The 23,043-nt window shown below is 35.7% G+C and overlaps 2 protein-coding genes across 2 annotated transcripts; one reads left to right on the top strand and one right to left on the bottom strand.

Annotated features, from left to right (window-relative positions):
- Positions 1-1,017: 1,017 nt before the first annotated feature.
- cyp24a1 (cytochrome P450, family 24, subfamily A, polypeptide 1) lies at positions 1,018-8,133 on the top strand. The gene is made up of 12 exons (XM_084129001.1): positions 1,018-1,458; positions 1,884-2,074; positions 2,154-2,247; positions 2,330-2,423; positions 2,514-2,605; positions 2,781-2,892; positions 4,107-4,252; positions 4,496-4,662; positions 6,416-6,494; positions 6,942-7,139; positions 7,228-7,339; positions 7,455-8,133. The coding sequence occupies exons 1-11, from the start codon at positions 1,216-1,218 to the stop codon at positions 7,336-7,338; spliced, it is 1,527 nt and encodes a 508-aa protein (XP_083985127.1). The 5' UTR covers positions 1,018-1,215; the 3' UTR covers position 7,339; positions 7,455-8,133.
- A 5,706-nt stretch (positions 8,134-13,839) lies between these two features.
- On the bottom strand, positions 13,840-22,283 carry LOC311092879 (N-acetyltransferase family 8 member 3-like). The gene is made up of 2 exons (XM_084129890.1): positions 22,049-22,283; positions 13,840-14,686 (listed from the first exon to the last, which is right to left on the bottom strand). Exons 1-2 carry the CDS (start codon positions 22,152-22,154, stop codon positions 14,001-14,003), a joined length of 792 nt encoding a protein of 263 aa, XP_083986016.1. The 5' UTR covers positions 22,155-22,283; the 3' UTR covers positions 13,840-14,000.
- Between the last annotated feature and the right edge of the window lie 760 nt (positions 22,284-23,043).

Consider the following 23,043-nt stretch of genomic DNA (forward strand, 5'->3'; position numbering starts at 1 on the left):
ACTTATTCGTTTAATTTAAGTTTGTCCTAGTTAAACCAATTCATTATTTTGAGCATTAAATAAACTTAACTTTACATTAACTTGTACTATTTAGTAATTATTTTAAAGTTAATTTTATATGTTTATTAAAGTAATTTGAATCAGTGTATAAAATACAATATACAAATAAAAAATAGTATGACTTGTCTTGCATTTGCATTAATAATATAAATGCTTGATTTTATTTCAATTTGTGTGCTCTTTTAGCCTAATATATATATATATATATATATATATATATATATATATATATATATATATGCTATAAATTAACTTAGTAAATCAGTTATTTTAGTGAAGTTTAGTTAATTTTGTTTTCTTTATGTATGGTTATTTAGAGAACTTTGAATCTCTACAGCTGCATAAAACGTGCTATATTTGTCCTAAACGCTGGTTAAAATGCTGTAATTCAACTGGAGATACTTTTTTGTTCTTCTAGGATTATTATGCATGCTGTCTTCATTACATCATATTCATTGAATACTTTATATGAATTACATTTGTACTGTATATGAATATGCACTTCCTCTCATTCACACATGCAACTTCTCAATCTAAAATCTTGATATTCATGGACACATCCATGTTACTCATCAACTATTCTGATTTCAATACTGTACTAAAACCAATAAATGAACTTATCTCAATGCAAAAAGCTTTTAGAAACTTTTCTTTTCAATTTTTTTTTTTTTTTTTTTTTGCAGTATTATCAATCAAGTGCTGCACGTATACATAATGATGATGAAATGTGAAATGCCATCAATGAAATTCCACGTCGAAATGTTCCATGGCACCATCGCAAATACTGTACAAACAAGCGCGATTGCCGATCGCCTTTGGCCAGGAGCGCGCAGGAGCTGCTGAGTAAATATTTGCGGTCTCAGTGTTGACTCAGAGAGAGGAGTTGAGGCCAGCTCAAAGCGAACCGCCTCACCTCCGTTATGTTTATTTATAAAGCGCGTTTGAGGGCACTTCCTCGGTCTGTGCGGGGTCATGCGCTACTCACCAACGTAGATCCATAAATGAATGGTGGGCTCGACTTCCACACACGATTCCTGATTGGTCGCCGCGTCCGACCGAGATAAACACAGCCGCGAGTATATATATAGGCTATAGTGGCATCTAAGAGAAACTCCACTGACACTTTTACGCACGTCGTTTTACGCACGCTTTAAGATGAGAGTGCATATCCAAAAAGGTCCTCAGATTCTGGAGCTACTGAAGAAGAAGTCGTCTGTGGGGCTTCAGCACTGTAAGCCCACATCCTCCGTGTGCGTGCTGGACTCGAAGGATGCTGGCGGGAGCGCGCCGTGCGCGCACAGTCTCGACTCCATTCCTGGACCAACAAACTGGCCGCTGTTCGGCAGCCTCATCGAGGTGCTCCGCAAAGGAGGCTTAAAGAGACAACATGAGGCGCTGGTATGAACCTCTGCATTATCCTATTATGCATTATACATTTTTTTTTTTTTTAAGTTCATTTAGGTCCTTATATATTTTAATGATTTTAAAATAACTTTTTGGTGTCAAATTTAAAATAAAAACACTTTTTAATTAAAAAAAAAATCTGTTTATACCTATTTAAAATAATTTGCATCAAAATGTTTATGAAATATACTATTAAAAAGGCTTTTCTTGCATTAATAATAATAATTATTATATTTTTCTTATTTATATGTACACTATAAATTAACTTCAACTTAATTAAACTTAATTAGTGATATTTTTGTGATGTTTAGTGAAACTTTTGACTTTATTTATGCTTATTTAGAGCACTTTATATCTCTACACACACACACACACACAGTTTTAAGTTTTTTATTTTCTCTCTTCTTTTTTTACCTCAGATCGATTACCATAAGAAGTTTGGGAAGATCTTCCGGATGAAGCTGGGCTCTTTTGAGTCGGTTCACATCGGGGCTCCGGGTTTACTGGAGGCTCTTTACAGGAAGGAGGGCAGTTATCCTCAGAGACTGGAGATCAAACCATGGAAAGCCTACAGAGACATGCGGGACGAGGCTTATGGGCTGCTCATACTGTAAATATCCTGGTTCTCTTACAAGATTTTATTAGTTATTTCATGACAGTTGTGGTATTTTAAACTGGTGTATTTGCAGGGAAGGGAAGGACTGGCAGCGGGTGCGCAGTGCTTTCCAGCAGAAACTCATGAAACCAACCGAAGTCATGAAACTGGATGGGAAAATCAATGAAGTGAGTTGTGCTTGATAAACATCAGTTCACGTACTGTATCATCCACGTCTATGCACGTATATGACTGATTGTTGTCTTTAAGGTTTCAGCTGATTTGATAAAGAGGATCGGAAGAGCCAATGTCAATGGAAAGATCAATGATTTGTATTTTGAACTGAACAAGTGGTCCTTTGAAAGTGAGTTTTCATGCAACACTTCCCACATATACTATAGTGCATTGCTATAATGAAATGCATTTAACGTTTCTCTCTCTTTTGGTCTTATAGCCATTTGCTATGTGCTCTATGACACACGTTTTGGGCTCTTGCAAGACCATGTCAGCGAGGAGGCCATGAATTTCATCACGTCGGTAAAAACGGTAAATTGACCATATCTTTGACCCAATCAATATTTTGAACACATATTTAGACTATTGATGAAACTGATGAAAGTTAAGCTTTATCCACATCTCCTTAGCTGCGTTTTGAGGCATTAGAAATGCTAAGATGCAAGTAAGCTAGTTAAAAAAACAGATGGTGCTTTCTCTCTTTCAGATGATGAGCACCTTTGGAACAATGATGGTGACGCCCGTGGAGCTTCACAGGATTCTGAACACCAAAACATGGAAAGACCACACAGCGGCATGGGACCGTATTTTTAGCACAGGTACTAAAGAGTTCCTTGATCAAATGACGTGTGACCCATAAAGTGTTCAAAGCACATTTACAGTCAGGTGATGACACATGAACTTACGGCTTTCTGCCTCGACCCCCTAAAAGAAGAAGAGTGTGCACAGCAGGAGAGAGAGAGAGAGAGAGAGAGAGAGAAAGAGAGAGAGAGAGAGAGAGAGAGAGAGAGAGAGAGAGAGAGAGAGACCACGAGTGAACCACGGTAGTAAACGCGGTGACCTAAGTGCAAGAGAATCCAGCCAAATATTTGTATTCCAGCAGGGAGGGAGAGAGAGGCGGTAGGAATGTCGACGCGAGACTGAGTTACTCTCAGTTTGTTGTGTTGCTCCATTAGCGGCTCTCACTGACAGACTCCTGTCACACTATCACCAATACTTCATCTTTCCTGCAGCTAAACCACAGCAGCATGTGCTGGACACGTTCAAGATGTCGGACACGTTTAGGATGACCGTTTAGACACCATACCAGTGTTTAATTAAAAATTAGTTATTTACATTTCTGCATTTGGTAGAAAGTATACAAGGATATATACATATTCCTCTGAATATTGAATATTAAACAAATATATAAAAAAGATTACAAATACATAATACAAATTAAATCATTTGTTTATTTAAATGAAACATTTCACAGTGATGATTCGAAGTGCTTTGCATAATACAGAAAAGCAGATTTTAAATTACTGTTATAAGTTAATTCAAACTCTTTAACTCATCAAAATAATTTAAGCAATTTCAACTTTTGTATAACAAAAGCTATACAAGATTAACCTCTTTTTTCACAGTTTAATATAATTTAAGTTGTACAGCCAATTTGAAAGCTGAAATTGTATTTTTTTCCAGCAAATTATCATATTAGAATGATTTCTGAAGGATCATGTGACACTGAAGACTGGAGTAATGATGCTTTGATCACAGGAATCAATTACATTTCGAAATATATTAAAACAGTAATAATATTTCACAATATTTCTATTTTTACTGTATTTTCCTTCAAATAAATGCAGCTTTGGTGAACATAACTTTCAATAAAGGACACCATTAAATAACATCATGCATTCACTGTAAATATTATTGAGCAAATAGCATGTTTTATTCACTTTGAAATACCATTTAAGAATGCACACACTTTTATTAAAAAGCATCCATCAGAAATGTCACCAATCACTCAAGCAATCTATCATCTCAACAGCTAAACTTTACATTGACAAGAAGCTGACGAAGAACTCAAAGGGCAAAGCGGACGATTTCCTCTGCGATATCTTCCACCAGAACCACCTCACCAAGAAGGAGCTGTACGCCGCCACAACAGAACTTCAGGTCGGAGGAGTGGAGACGGTGCGTTCACAACACACACCAGCTTTCACAACCCCAGACAAACAAGCCTGTTTTTCAGCGAGCTTGTTTTCCAGTCACACGCCAGCGAGCTAAAAAAACTGTTGATTTAACTCGTCTTTGTTCTGCTCTTATCCAGGCTTAGTTCACTCAAGCACATAAGTCAGAAGAATGAGGCAGGGCGAGTGTTAATTGTACAGTGTGTCCTGATTGACCAAGCAAATCCTTCTTGTTTTCCCCCTGCAGACGGCTAATAGCATGTGTTGGGTTATTTTCAACCTCTCCCGAAACCCCTGCGCCCAAGCAAAACTTCTGAAGGAGATCCAAGACGTGGTGCCTGCTGGGAAGACGCCTCGTGCCGAACACATCAAGAACATGCCCTACCTCAAAGCCTGCCTGAAGGAGTCCATGAGGTGAGCATGAGCGCCGTCGATGGGTCATGTTTCACCCCAAAATGTGCTTCATTGCTCTTAAAACAGATTTTACATAATGCAAAATATCACTTCTCGTGTCTTTCTTTTGATTTAATTGAAAGGTTTTCCCTTAATACTGGTTGAGACAATCCACTGTACACTCTTAAAAATAAAGGTTCTTTATTGGCATCGATGATTCCATGAAGAACCTTTAAAATTCATGCACTCTTAAAAATAGATTCCAAATTAGATTAAATTCCAAATTAAAAAATATATTATTTTTTTTGGTCTCCCAAAGAATGACAGAACCCTTTACAGAACCCTTTTCCACTATAAAGAACCTTTTGTGGAATAGAAGGTTCTTGATGGAAATGACATCAATATCAGTAAAGGGCCTTTATTTTGTGTGTGGAATCTTTTCGTTCTTCTTCAAAATTATTTGGGGAAACCAAAACCCTTAAAAATTCTGTTTCTTTTTTTGGCATCAATGGTTCCATCAAGAACCTTTAACATTCATAGATCCTTTCTATTCCACAAATGCTCCTTTAAAGAAAAAGAGTTCTGCAGATTATTGAATTGTTCTTCACACGAAGAAAAAATTATTAAGAACTGCTCACTGAAAAGTTCTTTCGGGAACTCGAAGTGGATCTTTCACTGTTAAATATAACGGTTCTTTATTGGCATTGATGGTTCCAATGAAGAACCTTTAACATTCAAGGAGTCTTTCCATTGCACAAAAAGTTCTTTAGATTATTAAAATGTTCTTTACACAAGAAAATGGTTCTTTAACTTTTAAAAATGGTTTACTGAAAGGTTCTTTGGGGAACCAAAATAGTTCCTACAAACTTAAAAAATTAAGGTCCTTTATTGGCATCTATGGTTCCACGAAGAACCTGTAAAATCCAAGGAACCTTTCAAAACATTACAAAAGGTTGTTATACTGGAAAAAGTTTCTTTAGATTTTTAAAATGTTCTTCACACATGTCGTGTTTCGAGGAACCCAAAATGGTTCTTCTATCCCTGCAAAAACTCCCTTTTGGAACCTTTATTTTTAAATATTTCCATTGCACAAAAAAATTGTTTAGTGGAAAAAGGTTCTTTAGATTATTAAAATGCTTCATTTAAGAACTGTTATTTTGGGAACCCAAATATTTCTTACACCTTTAAAAAATAAAGGTTATTTATTGGCATTGATGGTCCAATGAAGAGCCTTAAACATTCATGGTAACATTCCATTGCACAAAAGTTATTAAAATGTTCTTTAACTTTTAAAAAACGGTTAACTGAAAGGTTCTTTGGGGAACCAGAAATAATTCTTCTATGGCATTGCTGTAAAAACCCCATTTCAAAACCTTAATTTTTAAAAATGTAGCCATCCATCCCAGCACTGTTCTGATGAATGTGTGGAATCAGCTGTGAAGGTTCATATGAGGACTTCACCAGGTCCAGTCAGGTGACATAATAATAGTCCCGACTGGAATCCGAAAGCACATGGAAGTCGTGTTTATACCCTCACTCTTTCATGTTCCAGTCGACAGTCATGCGTTACAGGAAGACATGTCCTTGGACATTAAAGAAGGATAATGCTGAAGCATGTGCTGTGAATGTGGGATTATCTATAGCCTTGACTTGCATTAGCGCCATAAAGTGCCTCATGCCATTCAGCTTACAGTCTCATGCATGCAAAAGATGGAAATTCTCTGGAATTCTCAACAGCAAGAGGTTCATTGTTGTTGTTGTTTTTTTCCTGCAGAGTTTCACCCTCTGTGCCGTTCACCAGCCGTACCTTGGACAAAGACACCGTGCTGGGCGATTATACTCTGCCTAAAGGAGTGAGTATTCATTATTAGCAGTCCTGCTCACTACTTCCCCCTATATGAACTCTGATCCGAAACCTAGTGAGCGGTCTTGATGTCTATTACCGCTTACAACATCATAACTGAAATAAGAGTTCATAAGCATCTGATTTGGAAACATTAGCAGCTTACATTACATACATATCATTAGCAGCATTGAAGCTAATGAAAGAATTGACTCACAATTGATTCTAATAGAGTTTGATGAAAAGATGTTATAGTGCACCTGACTTAAAATACTGCCTACATAGACAGCTAACTGGGTTTTGCAAAAGACTGTGACTAGTTTGTGTCCTATTCATAACTTCATCATAATATCTATGTTAAATGTGAAGTTTTAAAGACATTTTATGCAATGCACATTCATATTTAGCAGTTCATGGAGCATTATATTTATTTAACCCTATTTCTTTATGTTCTCAGACCGTCCTGATGATCAACAGTCAGGCTATCGGTTCAAACGAGGAGTATTTTGACAACGGGAAGCAGTTCAGACCAGAACGCTGGCTGGAAGATAAAGGCTCCATCAACCCGTTCGCCCATGTTCCCTTCGGGATCGGGAAGAGGATGTGCATCGGCCGACGTCTCGCTGAGCTGCAGATCCAGCTGAGTCTTTGCTGGGTACGTCAGCTGGACATTAAACGCTTACCGATACGATGCATGTATTTTCTTCACCCAGTCCTAATGTTTCATATGCTGTTTATTACAGATACTACGCGACTATGAGATTGTGGCCACAGACCATGAGCCGGTGGACTCGCTGCATTCAGGAACACTGGTTCCCAGTCGAGAGCTTCCAGTGGCTTTTGTCCCCCGATGAGGTACTGAAACGAGCTCAAGCGTTTCATTCAAGACCATAAAGATATCAGTTTGATGCTCATGTGTGCACCTGAGAATCTTCTTGTATTTTAAAACCTGTTTTTTTTATCTTTGCAGAAACCTTGTTCCAGTACTAACCTGAACACATGACTCCATATCAATGGATCAGACACATTACGAGACCTTTATATTGCTGCTAACCTATACAGAATGTATCAGTCTCACACTTCAAATATACCTCAAACTATTAGTATACATACAGTAGTAAATATGATTATTCTATTTATTTAGGCCTACTTTATGGAAATGACAGGCTAAATTAACTATTTAAGGTTCTCATAATTGCTGCTACCTACTATATTACTACAGTAAATATATTTTACTAAAATGTTAAAATTATTATGTAGAGGTGGTAAATTTTCTATGCAATATTGTTTTGTACTGAAATCGTTCCATGTACAGTATTATGTAAAATTCTTTTTATTCTCTCTTTTTTTTAATACAAGAACTGTGTGGAAATGTACATATATGTCATATAAAACATAAATGTAACATTCTATTTATATACTCAATAAAATATGTTTAATGTATGTCTGTATGTGTGGTGAGAAAACAATGCGACTGTTGTAAAGCAAATCGTTCAAAATTTCAATCTAGAAATGTACTGGAAATATTGTTCACCGCAAACCACTTGTGTTTATAATACAAAGTGTGAATGTCATGCTGTGGTCTGATATGAATTGAATTCATTGTGTGTGACACATTAAAAATACTTTGCACTCACTTACAAAACAGTATCACGGTATTACTATGTTTTTTCTAGACATGCATCATAATTTGAAGCACCATATCTTAATATAGTAATCATTCATGGTGTACCATGGTTTTACACTCTGATACAATCACTGATCAGATCTAAAAAAGCTTTATATCAGGTTTTTAATGATTAATTCTCTATAGAATTGGAGGCTGAAGTTGATTTAATGAAGAGGGGAAATATATAAATTTCCAAAAAGACCTTTTATTCTTTTTACCAACTAAAGACTCACAGGATTGTGGGATAGCATAGGATACATCAGTCCTGTAAACTGAGCATATATATATATATATATATATATATATATATATATATACAGTGAGGAAAATAAGTATTTGAACACCCTGCTATTTTGCAAGTTCTCCCACTTGGAAATCATGGAGGGGTCTGAAATTGTCATCGTAGGTGCATGTCCACTGTGAGAGACATAATCTATAAAAAAAATCCAGAAATCACAATATATGATTTTTTAAACTATTTATTTGTATGATACAGCTGCAAATAAGTATTTGAACACCTGTCTATCAGCTAGAATTCTGACCCTCAAAGACCTGTTAATCTGCCTTTAAAATGTCCACCTCCACTCCATTTATTATCCTAAATTAGATGCACCTGTTTGAGGTCGTTAGCTGCATAAAGACACCTGTCCACCCCATACAATCAGTAAGAATCCAACTACTAACATGGCCAAGACCAAAGAGCTGTCCAAAGACACTAGAGACAAAATTGTACACCTCCACAGGGCTGGAAAGGGCTACGGGGAAATTGCCAAGCAGCTTGGTGAAAAAAGGTCCACTGTTGGAGCAATCATTAGAAAATGGAAGAAGCTAAACATGACTGTCAATCTCCCTCGGACTGGGGCTCCATGCAAGATCTCACCTCGTGGGGTCTCAATGATCCTAAGAAAGGTGAGAAATCAGCCCAGAACTACACGGGAGGAGCTGGTCAATGACCTGAAAAGAGCTGGGACCACCGTTTCCAAGGTTACTGTTGGTAATACACTAAGACGTCATGGTTTGAAATCATGCATGGCACGGAAGGTTCCCCTGCTTAAACCAGCACATGTCAAGGCCCGTCTTAAGTTTGCCAATGACCATTTGGATGATCTAGAGGAGTCATGGGAGAAAGTCATGTGGTCAGAAGAGACCAAAATAGAACTTTTTGGTCATAATTTTGGTCTAGAAGAATGATGAGTACCATCCCAAGACCACCATCCCTACTGTGAAGCATGGGGGTGGTAGCATCATTTGGGGGTGTTTTTCTGCACATGGGACAGGGCGACTGCACTGTATTAAGGAGAGGATGACCGGGGCCATGTATTGCGAGATTTTGGGGAACAACCTCCTTCCCACAGTTAGAGCATTGAAGATGGGTCGAGGCTGGGTCTTCCAACATGATAATGACCCGAAGCACACAGCCAGGATAACCAAGGAGTGGCTCTGTAAGAATCATATCAAGGTTCTGGCGTGGCCTAGCCAGTCTCCAGACCTAAACCCAATAGAGAATCTTTGGAAGGAGCTCAAACTCTGTGTTTCTCAGCGACAGCCCAGAAACCTGACTGATCTAGAGAAGATCTGTGTGGAGGAGTGGGCCAAAATCCCTCCTGCAGTGTGTGCAAACCTGGTGAAAAACTACAGGAAACGTTTGACCTCTGTAATTGCAAACAAAGGCTACTGTACCAAATATTAACATTGATTTTCTCAGGTGTTCAAATACTTATTTGCAGCTGTATCATACAAATAAATAGTTAAAAAATCATACATTGTGATTTCTGGATTTTTTTTTTTAGATTATGTCTCTCACAGTGGACATGCACCTACGATGACAATTTCAGACCCCTCCATGATTTCTAATTGGGAGAACTTGCAAAATAGCAGGGTGTTCAAATACTTATTTTCCTCACTGTATATATATATATATATATATATATATATATATATATATATATATATGTATGTATATATTAAATAATACTTTTATTTTTAAATAATGTTTATATTTATATTTCACTTTTCACACTAAAATGCTGGACTGCCTGTTTGTTTTTTTTTGTTGTTTTTTATTATTGCACAGATCTTTATAAAAAGTTGGATATATAAGTATGCCCAACTTTATCCGCATACATACAGTAAACACATGAAGTGATGAAATCTCAACTGCGTGATTGCTTGTATCGTCACTAAATGTGAACTATATATAGACTATAAAGCATAAAGATATTGTAAACATTAACATGATTTTCTGCTTTGAAACAAGAATGTGTTTTGTGAAAAACACTATATAAATAAATTTGGATTGACTTGAGGTATCAGAAAATAAAATTATATATATACTGTATGTGAAAATAATATATGACATTATAGGAAAGTGATAAAATAACTATATAAAATATATATAAAATAGTGTATATATATATATACACACACACATGAAAATTTTTTGTTTTTCTTTATTTTATTTTATGACATGTCAAGCATTTTTAGTATAAAAAAATATTAAACATATAATATATTCTATAGAACAACTATAGAAAAATAAATATAATATTATTTTAATATTAATATGAAAATTGTACATTTTTATGATATGTCAAGCATTTCTTTGAATGAAAGGTAAACTATTAAAAAAAGATATAATATAATTTATTTTTGATAAAAATATTAATATTAGAAAAAGCTATTATTATTATTATTACCACTATTGTTTTTGTTGTTTTTCCCGTAAGTGTTGTTAAAGAGTGTTGCTCTGTTGGCCGTTCTCCAGTATGAAGTGGACCTGTTCTCAGGGGGCTTATGGGGTGGATGGGGGTGTCTGGGTTAATTGGCCGCTCTGAGCCGTCAGCTGACACTGGACTGACACAGATTCAACAATGTCATCATGTTCTGGCATTTCACAAGCTATGAACCTGATGTTTTGACAGAAAGGCACACAAAAACACTGCCAAGTGATATAACATGCAACTACTGTAACTTTAACCCCAGTTTCTCAACGTCCCTTTGCTTTGGCCCGGGGCCAGTGTCGTTCACCTCGTGTTGTGTGGGCTCAGGGCAACAACAATCACTACGCCAATAGAGCAATGCAATAAAGTCAAATGTCTGATTGCCGCCCGTGTTGATAGTAGTATTAGAACACCGCCGCTCAAGTAGAGCGGTGCATTAATCATCCAAAATGAATGTTGATCTTTATTCTTGCTTAACCTACTGAAATTATAATGGAATTGCGTTCCTGTGACTAAATTGTCATGATCTTGTTGTCTTATAGTTTTCCTGAATTATGGCATGTGTTTATCTCATAGTAGAGCGACTGACGTAATTCCTGCTTCATCAATGCCAAACTAAAACAACAAGTTCAACATTGGGACTAAGATCCAAATTTCACATGAAGTGACATGATTGAAGTTTTGGATAAAGGCTTTTATCAAACCAATGAACAACATGAAAAAACATAATGGTGCTCTCACTGCAAACCAAATTACTCACGGGGTCGTTCACCTGCTGGAAGCCCTTTATCCCGAGTTAAGAAATGGGCAACGGTCCATGCAGAACTAGAAGTTTCTACAGAAACAAATAGAAAGAAGACACTGAATTCTGTCAGGTTGTTCACTTATATAACGAAAAACATACGGAATAGCAAACAAAAATATCCAGTAATAAAATAGGGATGCAAAAACACATTAATCAAAAGTGACAGTAAAGACATTTAAAATGTTACAAAAGATTCCATTTCAAATAAATGCTGTTCTTTTGAACATTCTATTCATCAAAGAATCCTCATCACAGAAGTCACAGAAATATGAAGCTGCACAACTGTTTTCAACATTGATAATAATCATAAATGTTTCTTGAGCGTCAAATAATCATATTAGAATGATTTCTGAAGGATCATGTGACACTGAAGACTGGAGTAATGATGTTTAATAATGATGTTTGATGTTGAATAAATTACATTTTGCTATATATTCATATAGAAAACAATTATTTGAAATTGTAATAATATTTCACAATATTACTGTTTTTATTTGATCAGATAAATGTAGTCTTGGTGAGCAGAACTGACTTCTTCCAAAAACATTTTAAAAATCTTACAGACCCCAAACTTACGGACGATATCATAAATATAAGCAGGACAACATAATTGTTCACACATATATGAATGAAACTAGTTTAACCTGTAGAAACCCTACCCTACACACACACACCTATATCCATATCAGCTTTCTCCTAATCATTCATGAAGCTTTACTGTACAACAGTAATGTGGAAGTTTTCTAATCTTTAAAAGGTCATTCACTTCAAGACAGCTTTACTCCGAGGTATAAACGTGGTTACTACAGTTATACTACATCTATAGCAGTGAATCCAGATCATTCTCTCTACTCCCAATGTCAAAAGATTTCTTGCTTATACTTGAATTCATAAGCTTTGTTTCCTGAGGAATGCCTGTAATACTTTCCAATACTTTCTGGGATATTTTCTAAACCATGATCACTGGGAGACTGTAAAATATGAAAGTTACCATTTGATGCGACAAAATACCTGTTACATTCTGAGGAACAAAATATTAAAGAGTAAAAGGAAAATTGCTTATATTGTATTAAAACTGAGAGTTTTAATATATTTCACAAAATAAGCAAAAGCAGTAAAAGTAAAAATCTACCAAATGATCTCACACGCAGTTTGGACAGAATATACAGGTGAAACTCGAAAAATTAGAATATCGTGCAAAAGTTTGTGTATTTCAGTAATTCAAATTAAAAGGTGAAACTAATATATTTAGTGTATATATAACTATATGCATATGCATGATTATACTTTTCAGAGGGCTGATATTTCTGTATTTAAAATACTTTTTTTATTGATTTCATGTAATATTCTAATTTTCTGAGATTTTGAATTTGGGATTTTCATAAGCTGTAAGCCATAATCATCAAAATTATAACTTTTGCATGATATTCTAATTTTTTGAGTTTCCCCTGTATCTGATCCGCCTGAGAACTTTTATCCAACAACCTCAGAAAAAAAAGGTACAAAAGCTGTCACAGGAGCAGTACCTTTTCAAAAGGTACTTTATGAACTAATATGTACACTTTGGGCACTAATATATACCTTTAAGGTACCAATATGCTCCCTTTAAGTACAAAAGTGTACCTTTTGAAAAGGTAGAGACTGATCAGTGCCACAGTGACAGCTTTTGTACCTTTTTTCTGAGAGTGAATAGAGCAAAATGAACATTTTAAAGTTGATGTCTCCATCTAGTGTCTGTTTAGAAGTAGTACAACAGTAGAGCATTTAAAAAAATCCATTTTATCAATATCAAGTGTTTATTGTAGCATTACTTTTGCTAAAGAACACTTTACCTTAATTGTCAATCACCCTATAAATCATTTTGAATGATCTCCGTGATGTTTTGACTTTGAGGGAGACATTTTACAATGAAGAACTGTATTTGCATGTCCATTTATTTCCAATGTAAGTCACACTTACGTCTGCACAGGATGTGCATTTATGGTGTCAATTCAGTTTATGTAAGGAGAACGAATCAGCTTCACCCTAAACGGGGCTTCATCTGGGCTGTGCAATGAAATTTACACATGTGTAATGCACAGAAATAATGGAATTTGTAAAAATGCACAGATATGTACTGTACAGATATGTACTTGCAAGCAAGAAATGATCCAATTCAGAATTCAGAATCAGAAAAGTGAAAAATCTTTAATAGCAAATTTAATTGCATTTGTGTGATTTAAAACAGGGCTATAAAAACTTCTGTAAAAAGTGCTACAAAGCTCCGATTACTAAAGAAGATCAGTACATAAATCAGAACTAGAAAAGGAACTTAGTTAATGATCAGATGTTCTTCTCCATGATCAGAATTGTGGCTCTAGTCATCCAGACCATCCACTTTGGGGACTCAGATCGCGTATGAACCAGGATGAGTTTAAAGCCCAGCTTGAAGTACAGCGCCACGGCTGCTTTCTGCGTAGAAGAGGTGGAGAGTTCGATCTTCGAGAAGCCACGTTCCCTACAGAAGTCTTCTGCAGTTTGAGCCAGCTGTCGACCGAGACCAGTGCGGCGACAGGTGGACGAAACAATCATTCGGTAAACCTCGCCATACTTTTTCCCATCACTTCCCGGGTCATTTTTTCCTTCAACGGCCACCATCCCCAAAATCTGAGACCGGCCGCTCATCTCAGCTTCGGCAACCCAGAAGCAGTTGTCTGGATTACTGAGGTAGTATCCCGGAACATCCTGCATGTCCGTGTTCAGTCTGGCCCGCACGTAGCCGGCGTAGAACTCGTAGCAGCAGAAGAGCACGAGACCGATCCAGGCTCCTCCAGACGCCAGGGCCAGAAGCGCTGACTGTCCACTCCACACATAAGAGCCGATGTAGAAGAACAGGCTCACAGTGATGTGCAGCGGTCGGGTCATGGCGTACATGAACGCAGGAAAGATGTGCTCCTCTATTCCATCTCGGAAAACTCTTTCCACAGCCTCCCGGTCTGAGGGCTGATAGCGCCGGATCACACTGTGCACTGGTGGAGCAATCCCAACAGAAGTGGAAAGAGAGAAGTAGAAATCATCAAAATACAGAAAAGAATTTGAAAAAAACACTGTAATTTATTTAGTATATAAAATGTTATATTATATAAAAATACAGTTATAAAATATACAGTCGTGCTCAGAATTAATCACACCCCTGGTAAATATGATCAAAAATGGCTGTAAAAAATAAATCTGCATCGTTTATCCTTTTGATCTTTCATTCAAAAAATTGGCAAAATCCTAACCTTTCATTGAAGTAAAAGAATTGAAATTGGGGGGGAAATCACATTATAAAATAAATGTTTTTCTCCAAAACACGTTGGCCACAATTATTCATACCCTTTTATTAAATACCTTTTTGCAATCTCCTTTTGCCAAGATAACTGCTCTGAGTCTTCTCCTATAATGCCTGATGAGTTTGGAGAACACCTGAGTAGAGATCAGAGACCATTCCTCCATACAGAATCTCTCCAGATCCTTCAGATTCCCAGATCCATGTTGGTGCTTCTTCTCTTCAGTTCACTCATCAGGTCAGGGAACTGGGACGGTCATGGCAGAAGCTTCATTTTGTGCTCCCTAACACATTTTTGTGTTGATTTTGATGTTTGTTTTGGATCGTTGTCCTGATGGAAGATCCAACCACGGCCCGTTATAAGAGCTCTAGCAGAAGCCGTCAGGTTTTGATTTTTTATCTGTTGATATTTGATAGAGTCCACAATGCCATGTATCTGAATAAGAAGTCCAGGACCTCCAGCAGAAAAATAGGCCCACAACATTAAAGATCCAATGGTATATTAAATTGTACACATGGGGTACGTTTTATCCTTGTGTGCACCAAACCCATCTAGTGTGTTTGCTGCCAAAAAGCTCTTTTTTTAGTTTCATCTGACCACAGAACCCTGTGCCGTTTGAAGATCCAGTCGTGTCTGACAACTGAATATGCTGGAGTTTGTTTTTGGATGAGCGAGGAGCATTTTTTCTTGAAAACCTCCCAAACAACATGTGGGGATGTAGGGGTTGTTTGATTTTTTTTTTATAGGCTTTCTGACCCCAAGACTCAACTAATCTCTGCAATTCTCCATCTGTGATCCTTGGAGAGTCTTTGGCCACTCAAACTTTCCTCCTCACCGTCCATTAAGACAATATAGACACACGTCCTCTTCCTGGCAGATTCGTAACATCTTTAGTAGATTATAACTTCTTAATTATTGCCCTGATGGTCAAAATGGGGATTTTCAATTCTTTAGCTATTTTCTTAAAGCCACTCTCTATTTTGTGATGCTTAACAATCTTTTGATGCACATCAGAACTATATTCTTTGGTTTTACTCATTGTGATGGATGATTCAGGGAATTTGGCCTTTGTGCTTCCTCATATTTAAACTCCTGTGAAACAAGAAGTCATAGTTGGACAATTTCATGTTCCTAGTCACCCTGGTGTGCTAAAAAAGGTAAATATTAATGGGAATATACTTCAGAGATATTTTATTCATAAAAAATTCTAGGGGTATGAATAATTGTGGCCAACGTGTTTTGGAGAAAAACATTTATTTCATAATGTGATTTCCCCCCCACTTTCAATTCTTTTACTTCAATGAAAGGTTCGATTTTTGCCAATTTTTTTAATGAAAGATCAAAAGGATAAACGATGCAGATTTATTTTTTACAGCCATTTTTGATCATATTTACCAGGGGTATGATTAATTCTGAGCACGACTGTATATATAAAAAGCATTTTACTGTATATATATATATATATATATATATATATATATATATATATATATATATATATATATATATATTATTTAGAGGGGTCTACTAACAGTGCATGCTATATATGGCTACTATACAAATTTATATATATATATATATATATATACACCCACACACGCATACATACATGACATGACATGACATGTTTACATGACAACGATGTACTAGTAATCCTGGGATATTACATATTATATAGCCTAACAACACAATTCGAAATGATAACTTATGCTATTTGGTTATTTCGAATCTTTACAAATATATATGGCTTAATGTGGATTTAAAATAATTATCTGACCTTATGGTATATATATAATAATATATAATCTCAATATAATATGGTATATATATATATATATATATATATATATATATATATATATATATATATATATATATACATATGTATATGTGTGTGTGTGTGTGTGTGTGTGTGTGACCCTGGACCACAAAACCAGTCACAAGGGTCAATTCTTTGAGTTTTATACATCATCTGGAAGCTGAATAAATAAGCTTTCTATTTATATATGGTGTATTATGATAGGACAATATTTGGCCAAGATATAACTATTTGAAAATCTGGAATCTGAGCGTGAAAAATAATCGATCATTTTGACCTATACAGTACTACTGTTGGCTATTGCCACAAATATACCCGTGTGACATGTGACGTGTTTTTGACTTAGGTAAAGTTGGTTTTATATTCGCATATTCGCACATTCGCGGACTTCCGCGTTCAATAACTCGTGAACTAAACGTTGTTGCTACACAAAACACCTATCACATATAACTACAGATTAAACACCAGAAGCTACAACATAATTTTCCTCAAAACGATCTTTCCTTCGCACTGGACAAAATACATTGATCTCTATGCCCAGGCTGATAAGAAGGGACCATCTGCAAAGTGCAAACCCGAAGGAAAGCTCGTTTTAAGAAGAAGATTTAAATATTAAAACAATGTTATTTGTGTAGTAACAATATTCAGCTCACGAGATATTGAACGCGGAACTCCGCGAATATGCGAATATAAAATCAACTTTACCCAAGTAAATGACTTGATCATTTAGGACCTTCAGGACCACATACGTGGACAGCACCATGAACATAGTCAAGTAAAAAATAAAATAAATAAAGTTGCCAACCAGGGTAGAAATAGTTTCAGGTTTGATATTTGCTGCATATTTTTACTTTTGTGTAGGCTACTGTACATACAGTACGCAAATATGTTTTATGTAAAAGTTACAGTAATTCACCAAAGGGATTTTTTTCATGTTCCAAAGGTTATAGTATGGTCCTACTGACCAGACTGACTTACTACATGTGACATTTTGACAATACCTCCCTTACTGTACGTTCAGTATACAAATATTAATTTAAAAAAATTACAGCAATTCACCTAAAGTATTTTTTCCTGTTCCAAAGGCTGTAGTGCTTTCCTAGTGACCACACTGACTTACTACAGGTGGAATTTTGACAATATCTCCTTTACTGTACGTACAATAAACAAATACGTTTAAGAAAAAATTACAGTAATTCCCCTAAAGTATTTTTTCCTGTTCCAAAGGCTGTAGTGCTTTCCTAGTGATCAGACTGACTTACTACAGGTGAAATTTTGACAATACCTCCCTTACTGTAAGTATAGTACAAACATATTATTATTAAAAAGTTACTGTAATTTCTCCTTTTTTTCATGTTCCAAAGGTTATAGTATGTTCCCAGTGATCACTCTACTCAATTAACTTGGATAAATGTATTAGGTAAAAGTATGTATTAGAACTGCTGTTCCTTGTACAACACAATTCTTTCATTGATTAAAAAAAGCAGATATTTTAGGTTAATAATATTTTCAATGTTATAAATAAGCAACACCCTTGTTGTAATTATTCAAGTTAAGTTTTTATGAAGTCCTGAAGAAGTGGATTCTGGAACACACTGCTGCTTCAATGTATATCTAATGAGTGATTATAATCAAGGTATTAATCAATAGTTTTCCTTCTATATATCAAATGAGTTGAATGAATTCTCTAGGCTTATGAGATTTTACTTTGTTATAGAAATTATCAGTGTGATTATCGAAAATGTTATTTCATGTATCCTTTAAATGTCTGTATTTGATATCTGAGGTGTAACGTATGGGTCTGGCCCATGCCAGGAATGCAGTAACAGTGCTTGCTCATTTAGCCTGGCTTCCAGAGATGAAATATGGATTTCTTTAACAGGTGTCACTACATCCATCTGCTTTTCTAGGCTACCCTGATAGCAATGGTCTCAGGAGTCATTGAAACCTATAGTTGAGAGACCATTTCTTAGTTAAAGTCTTTACTTTACAGTTAGATTTAAAGTATCCTCTCCTTGAGATAAATAACATGTTATATTAATGTTTTGAGAAGACTCTCCTCCTCACCAAATCCAATCTTGAAGAAACTGTGTCTGTGTGTGTTAGTATTTTGGTTACATGTTAAGGAACAAGTGGAAATATAGCTGCAAGCAGCGATACGGGGCCAAGCTGAAGCAGCAGCAAGAGCAGTAATAGTAAAAACAGCAGAAATTGAAGAAAAAAGAGCTGGTTTAGAAGTATAGGTGAAAATGAACTCAAAATTAACAGAAGTTCAGATGAGAATGAACATATAATGAACAAGACATACATTAATCCAAGAGGAAGAAAGATTAGTACAACGTTGAATAATAAAGGAATCGACATGACACAACATTACACACAATTTTTTTTAAATCATCCCACACGGGGCTCAAACCCATTATCTCTGGGTCAGATACCTGTAACTCATATCATTGCGCCACTGGGAAGTTGCGTTTTTAGCAAGATGAAGAAGGTCCAGTAGTTCAAGTGAGAAGCAATTCAAAATGAATAATTTTTGTATAAATTCGCTGCATGTTGTATTTATCGAGTTCGCTCACATATAGACACCATGTCTGGAACAGAAGCAACTTTTACACCACAATACCTCTTGCGGTCTGGGAATGTGCCACACAGGATTCAAACCCACAACCGGAATGGTTCAGGGCTCGTGGCACGTGGTTTAGCGCACCACTCAGTTGACGCTGTCTTACCAAGCTGCCGAGGAGAGGCTTAAGTGTAAGAATGAGCACACAAAGGCATGCTAACCAGATTAGTTAAGTTAGCAAGTTAAGTTAGCTTAATGCTAATGTAGTTTATGGTTAGCCTTATAGCTGAAGAGCCACATTAGAAAGAATGGCATCAGGTTAGCATGCTAACCAATTAGCATGCTAAGCTAACTACCATAAGGCAACAAATACGGGTCAAATTTGGAAAAAAGTATATCAGGAACGATAGCAAAAATAAAAAATCTGTTCAGTCACTTCTGTGTGGCTTGGTCCAAAGATCATCTGAGCCAATTTTTGTAAAAATTGAACAAAATGTGAATGAGGAGTAGCACAAAAAAACTGAACACTGTACTTTTCAAAATGGCCACTACTGTAATGGGCAGAGTCTTAATGTAAGATATTGATTGTGATCACCATAATGAGTGGAATCAGGTGTACTAAGTGTCATTTTACATCTATTTACATTCACATCTAGATCAAAGGGTTCAAAAGCTATAATCCTTTTAATGTTGAATTTTTGAACTGGTGGTGGCGCTATAGAGTTGGTCCTAGACTGGAGACTCAAAAATTGGTCCAATTACTATTCATTACAATCACTACAAGTGTGGAAGGTCACGACGTGCCTAAATTCAGGGTCCGAATGTCAGCCGCATAATTGATGGAGATATGCTTCAGTCTATCTATGTGTAGAAAATGTGTGATTATTTATTAGCCAATCAGAACCTACTTTTGATCACTGGTTCTGATTCTTGACTTCTGCCTGATAATAAACTGCAAACATTCTTCAGTAAAATTTCCTTTAATTTATTATAATTCTGACTCTTGTCTTAAATTGAGTGCACTTCTAACTCCTGGTCTTAATAAATCATATCTGGTCCACGGGTCTTTAACTGTAAGTCCCAAAATACAGATATACAATGGTAATCCATATTGCAACAAGGACAATAAAGCAGAAGTTTCAACAGATATTCTTTAATGATGTTCCACTGTTTAAGGTACACAGTGAGCACAACCATTGGGCATCTTTTTCAGGTAGCTTGTCTGGTGATAGTCCAATGCAGCATACATTGGGTACCATCTTTGGCACTGTTCATGTTGGTAAACATGACAAGGATTAACTATGTAACAAACCACTAACAGTTATAGTTATGTGTGTTAACCAATTACATAATGCAATGAATAAATATTAAATAACATGTTCAATTGCTTAAATATTTTTGTTTACCCAAAGTAGTCCTGACTGGAAACATTTGAAAAAATTGTATTCAAACACACACATTTGTTTTACTTAAACTTTTACGTCACTTCACTAAAAGAAAATATAGTAAAGTAAAAAGTACTTGACAAAACAATCAGTTAAAGGGTTTATGATAATATAAGAACAACTTAAACCAAGAGAGGATCAACAACAGCAAAATTTTGAAGAGGTGATATTGAAATATTACTCTAACCACAAGGAATTAATTACAACTTTTATGTATAATCTCAGTGGAACAATTAGAAAGATAATAGAAATAAAACAGTGCACTGTACAGTATCTTGAATGCCTCCATGATCTTGCTGTTCATTATCTGTCAGATTTGCTGCACCAATGCGTACAGGTTCAGTCACTACTGTTAATAATAATGTAGCCCCTATTAATGTACTACAACCTTAAACAAACAAAACCCCTTTTAGTGAATTACAGTTATTATATATATTATTATGTAAAACAGTATTATTAGGTATTGTCAAAATTTCACCTGGAGTAAGTCAGACTGGTCACTAGGAACATGCTACAACCTTCGGATAGTAAAAAATCCTTTTGGTGAATTAATGTAATTGTATTCTAAAAATATGTATGTACATTATGTATAGTGAGGCAGGTTTCCTAAATACAATCATTATAATTCACTTTTTATTGTTGCTAAAGTACAATCAATAGCATTAGAAGACATAATGTGAGAGATATTTGCTGGTACATCTGTACTTTGCAAAAATGTAGTTGTCTGTTTGCACACAATGAAAAAAAAATAGAACTTTTTAGACGGTCCCTATCTTGTTTCCCACACTACATTGGACATTCAGTGAACATTCGCAACTTTGTATGCCATTAAAACAATATTTGCCCATTGTGATCGATTGTGGAGAGTGTTGTAGTTCACCATCTTTGTCCTAAAGATCATGTAGCTGCTTTTATTTTGCAAAAATGTGCTTTATTGCGCTTGTTATTGAGACAGTTTTTAAGCAAAAAAGTGTGAATGTGCGAATATAAAACCAACTTTACCTAAGTGTGTTTTTGTACTGTGATCCAGGGTCACACACACACACACAGTATATACACATACATACATACATTATATATATATATATTCCCCTATAGAGCAGCGTGAGAACAATGCTGGTGAGCTAATGATAAAAGTTTTCACGTTTTGGTGACACTGCAAAGCATAAATACAATAATAATAGTGCAGGTGCAGAATAGACAGACAGACAGAACTGTTCGCTACTTACTGTTTAATGTGATTATCCTTTTATTTCCAATCAGTGTTTCGGTTCCTGTCTGACAGAACCTGTGTGTGCACTGTCGAGGATCACATGAAGCGCGTGTCAAACTCATTATCAGCGGTTATATCAGTTCAAAGGTCACAAGTTTACAGGATCAGACATTCTTGATTCAGATCGGAATTTTTTTAATAGTTTTTTAAAAAAGTGTATGGTTTCATTTACATGCATAGAAATGTCATGAACATGGGGAAAGATATGTATAAAAGAGTGCCGAGATTCCATCACTCACTCATGTGTTCTTCAGTCGCGCTGTTCTGCTGTTATCGCCATCTAGCGTTACTGTTTGACCGCACTGCTTGTGTTTGATGAGCTGTATCACTGCTAATGATAGTAATTATGAAAGTAGCATATTTTCCCCTTCATTGTTTAAATATGTTCATTTGACCTCAATAGAAAAAATGGCTGACATTTCTGTATTTAAAATACTTTTTTTATTGATTTCATGTAATATTCTAATTTTCTGAGATTTTGAATTTGGGATTTTCATAAGCTGTAAGCCATAATCATCAAAATTATAACTTTTGCATGATATTCTAATTTTTCGAGTTTCCCCTGTATCTGATCCACCTGAGAACTTTTATCCAACACCCTCAGAAAAAAAAGGTACAAAAGCTGTCACAGGAGCAGTACCTTTTCAAAAGGTACTTTATGAACTAATATGTACACTTTGGGCACTAATATATACCTTTAAGGTACCAATATGCTCCCTTTAAGTACAAAAGTGTACCTTTTGAAAAGGTAGAGACTGATCAGTGCCACAGTGGCAGCTTTTGTACCTTTTTTCTGAGAGTGAATAGAGCAAAATGAACATTTTAAAGTTGATGTCTCCATCTAGTGTCTGTTTAGAAGTAGTACAACAGTAGAGCATTTTAAAAAATCCATTTTATCAATATCAAGTGTTTATTGTAGCATTACTTTTGCTAAAGAACACTTTACCTTAA

This window comes from Abramis brama, assembly GCF_963993115.1.
Source record: "Abramis brama genome assembly, chromosome: 11".
Classification (NCBI taxonomy): domain Eukaryota; kingdom Metazoa; phylum Chordata; class Actinopteri; order Cypriniformes; family Leuciscidae; genus Abramis; species Abramis brama.

Coding starts and splice junctions, on each gene's coding strand:
- cyp24a1 (XM_084129001.1), top strand. CDS start 1,216: ATGAGAGTGCATATCCAAAAAGGTCCTCAGATTCTGGAGCTACTGAAG. Junction 4,663..6,415: donor TGCCTGAAGGAGTCCATGAG/GTGAGCATGAGC, acceptor TTTTTCCTGCAG/AGTTTCACCCTCTGTGCCGT. Junction 6,495..6,941: donor ATTATACTCTGCCTAAAGGA/GTGAGTATTCAT, acceptor TTATGTTCTCAG/ACCGTCCTGATGATCAACAG.
- LOC311092879 (XM_084129890.1), bottom strand. CDS start 22,154: ATGAGTTTGACACGCGCTTCATGTGATCCTCGACAGTGCACACACAGG. Junction 14,687..22,048: donor AAGGATAATCACATTAAACA/GTAAGTAGCGAA, acceptor TTGCTCCACCAG/TGCACAGTGTGATCCGGCGC.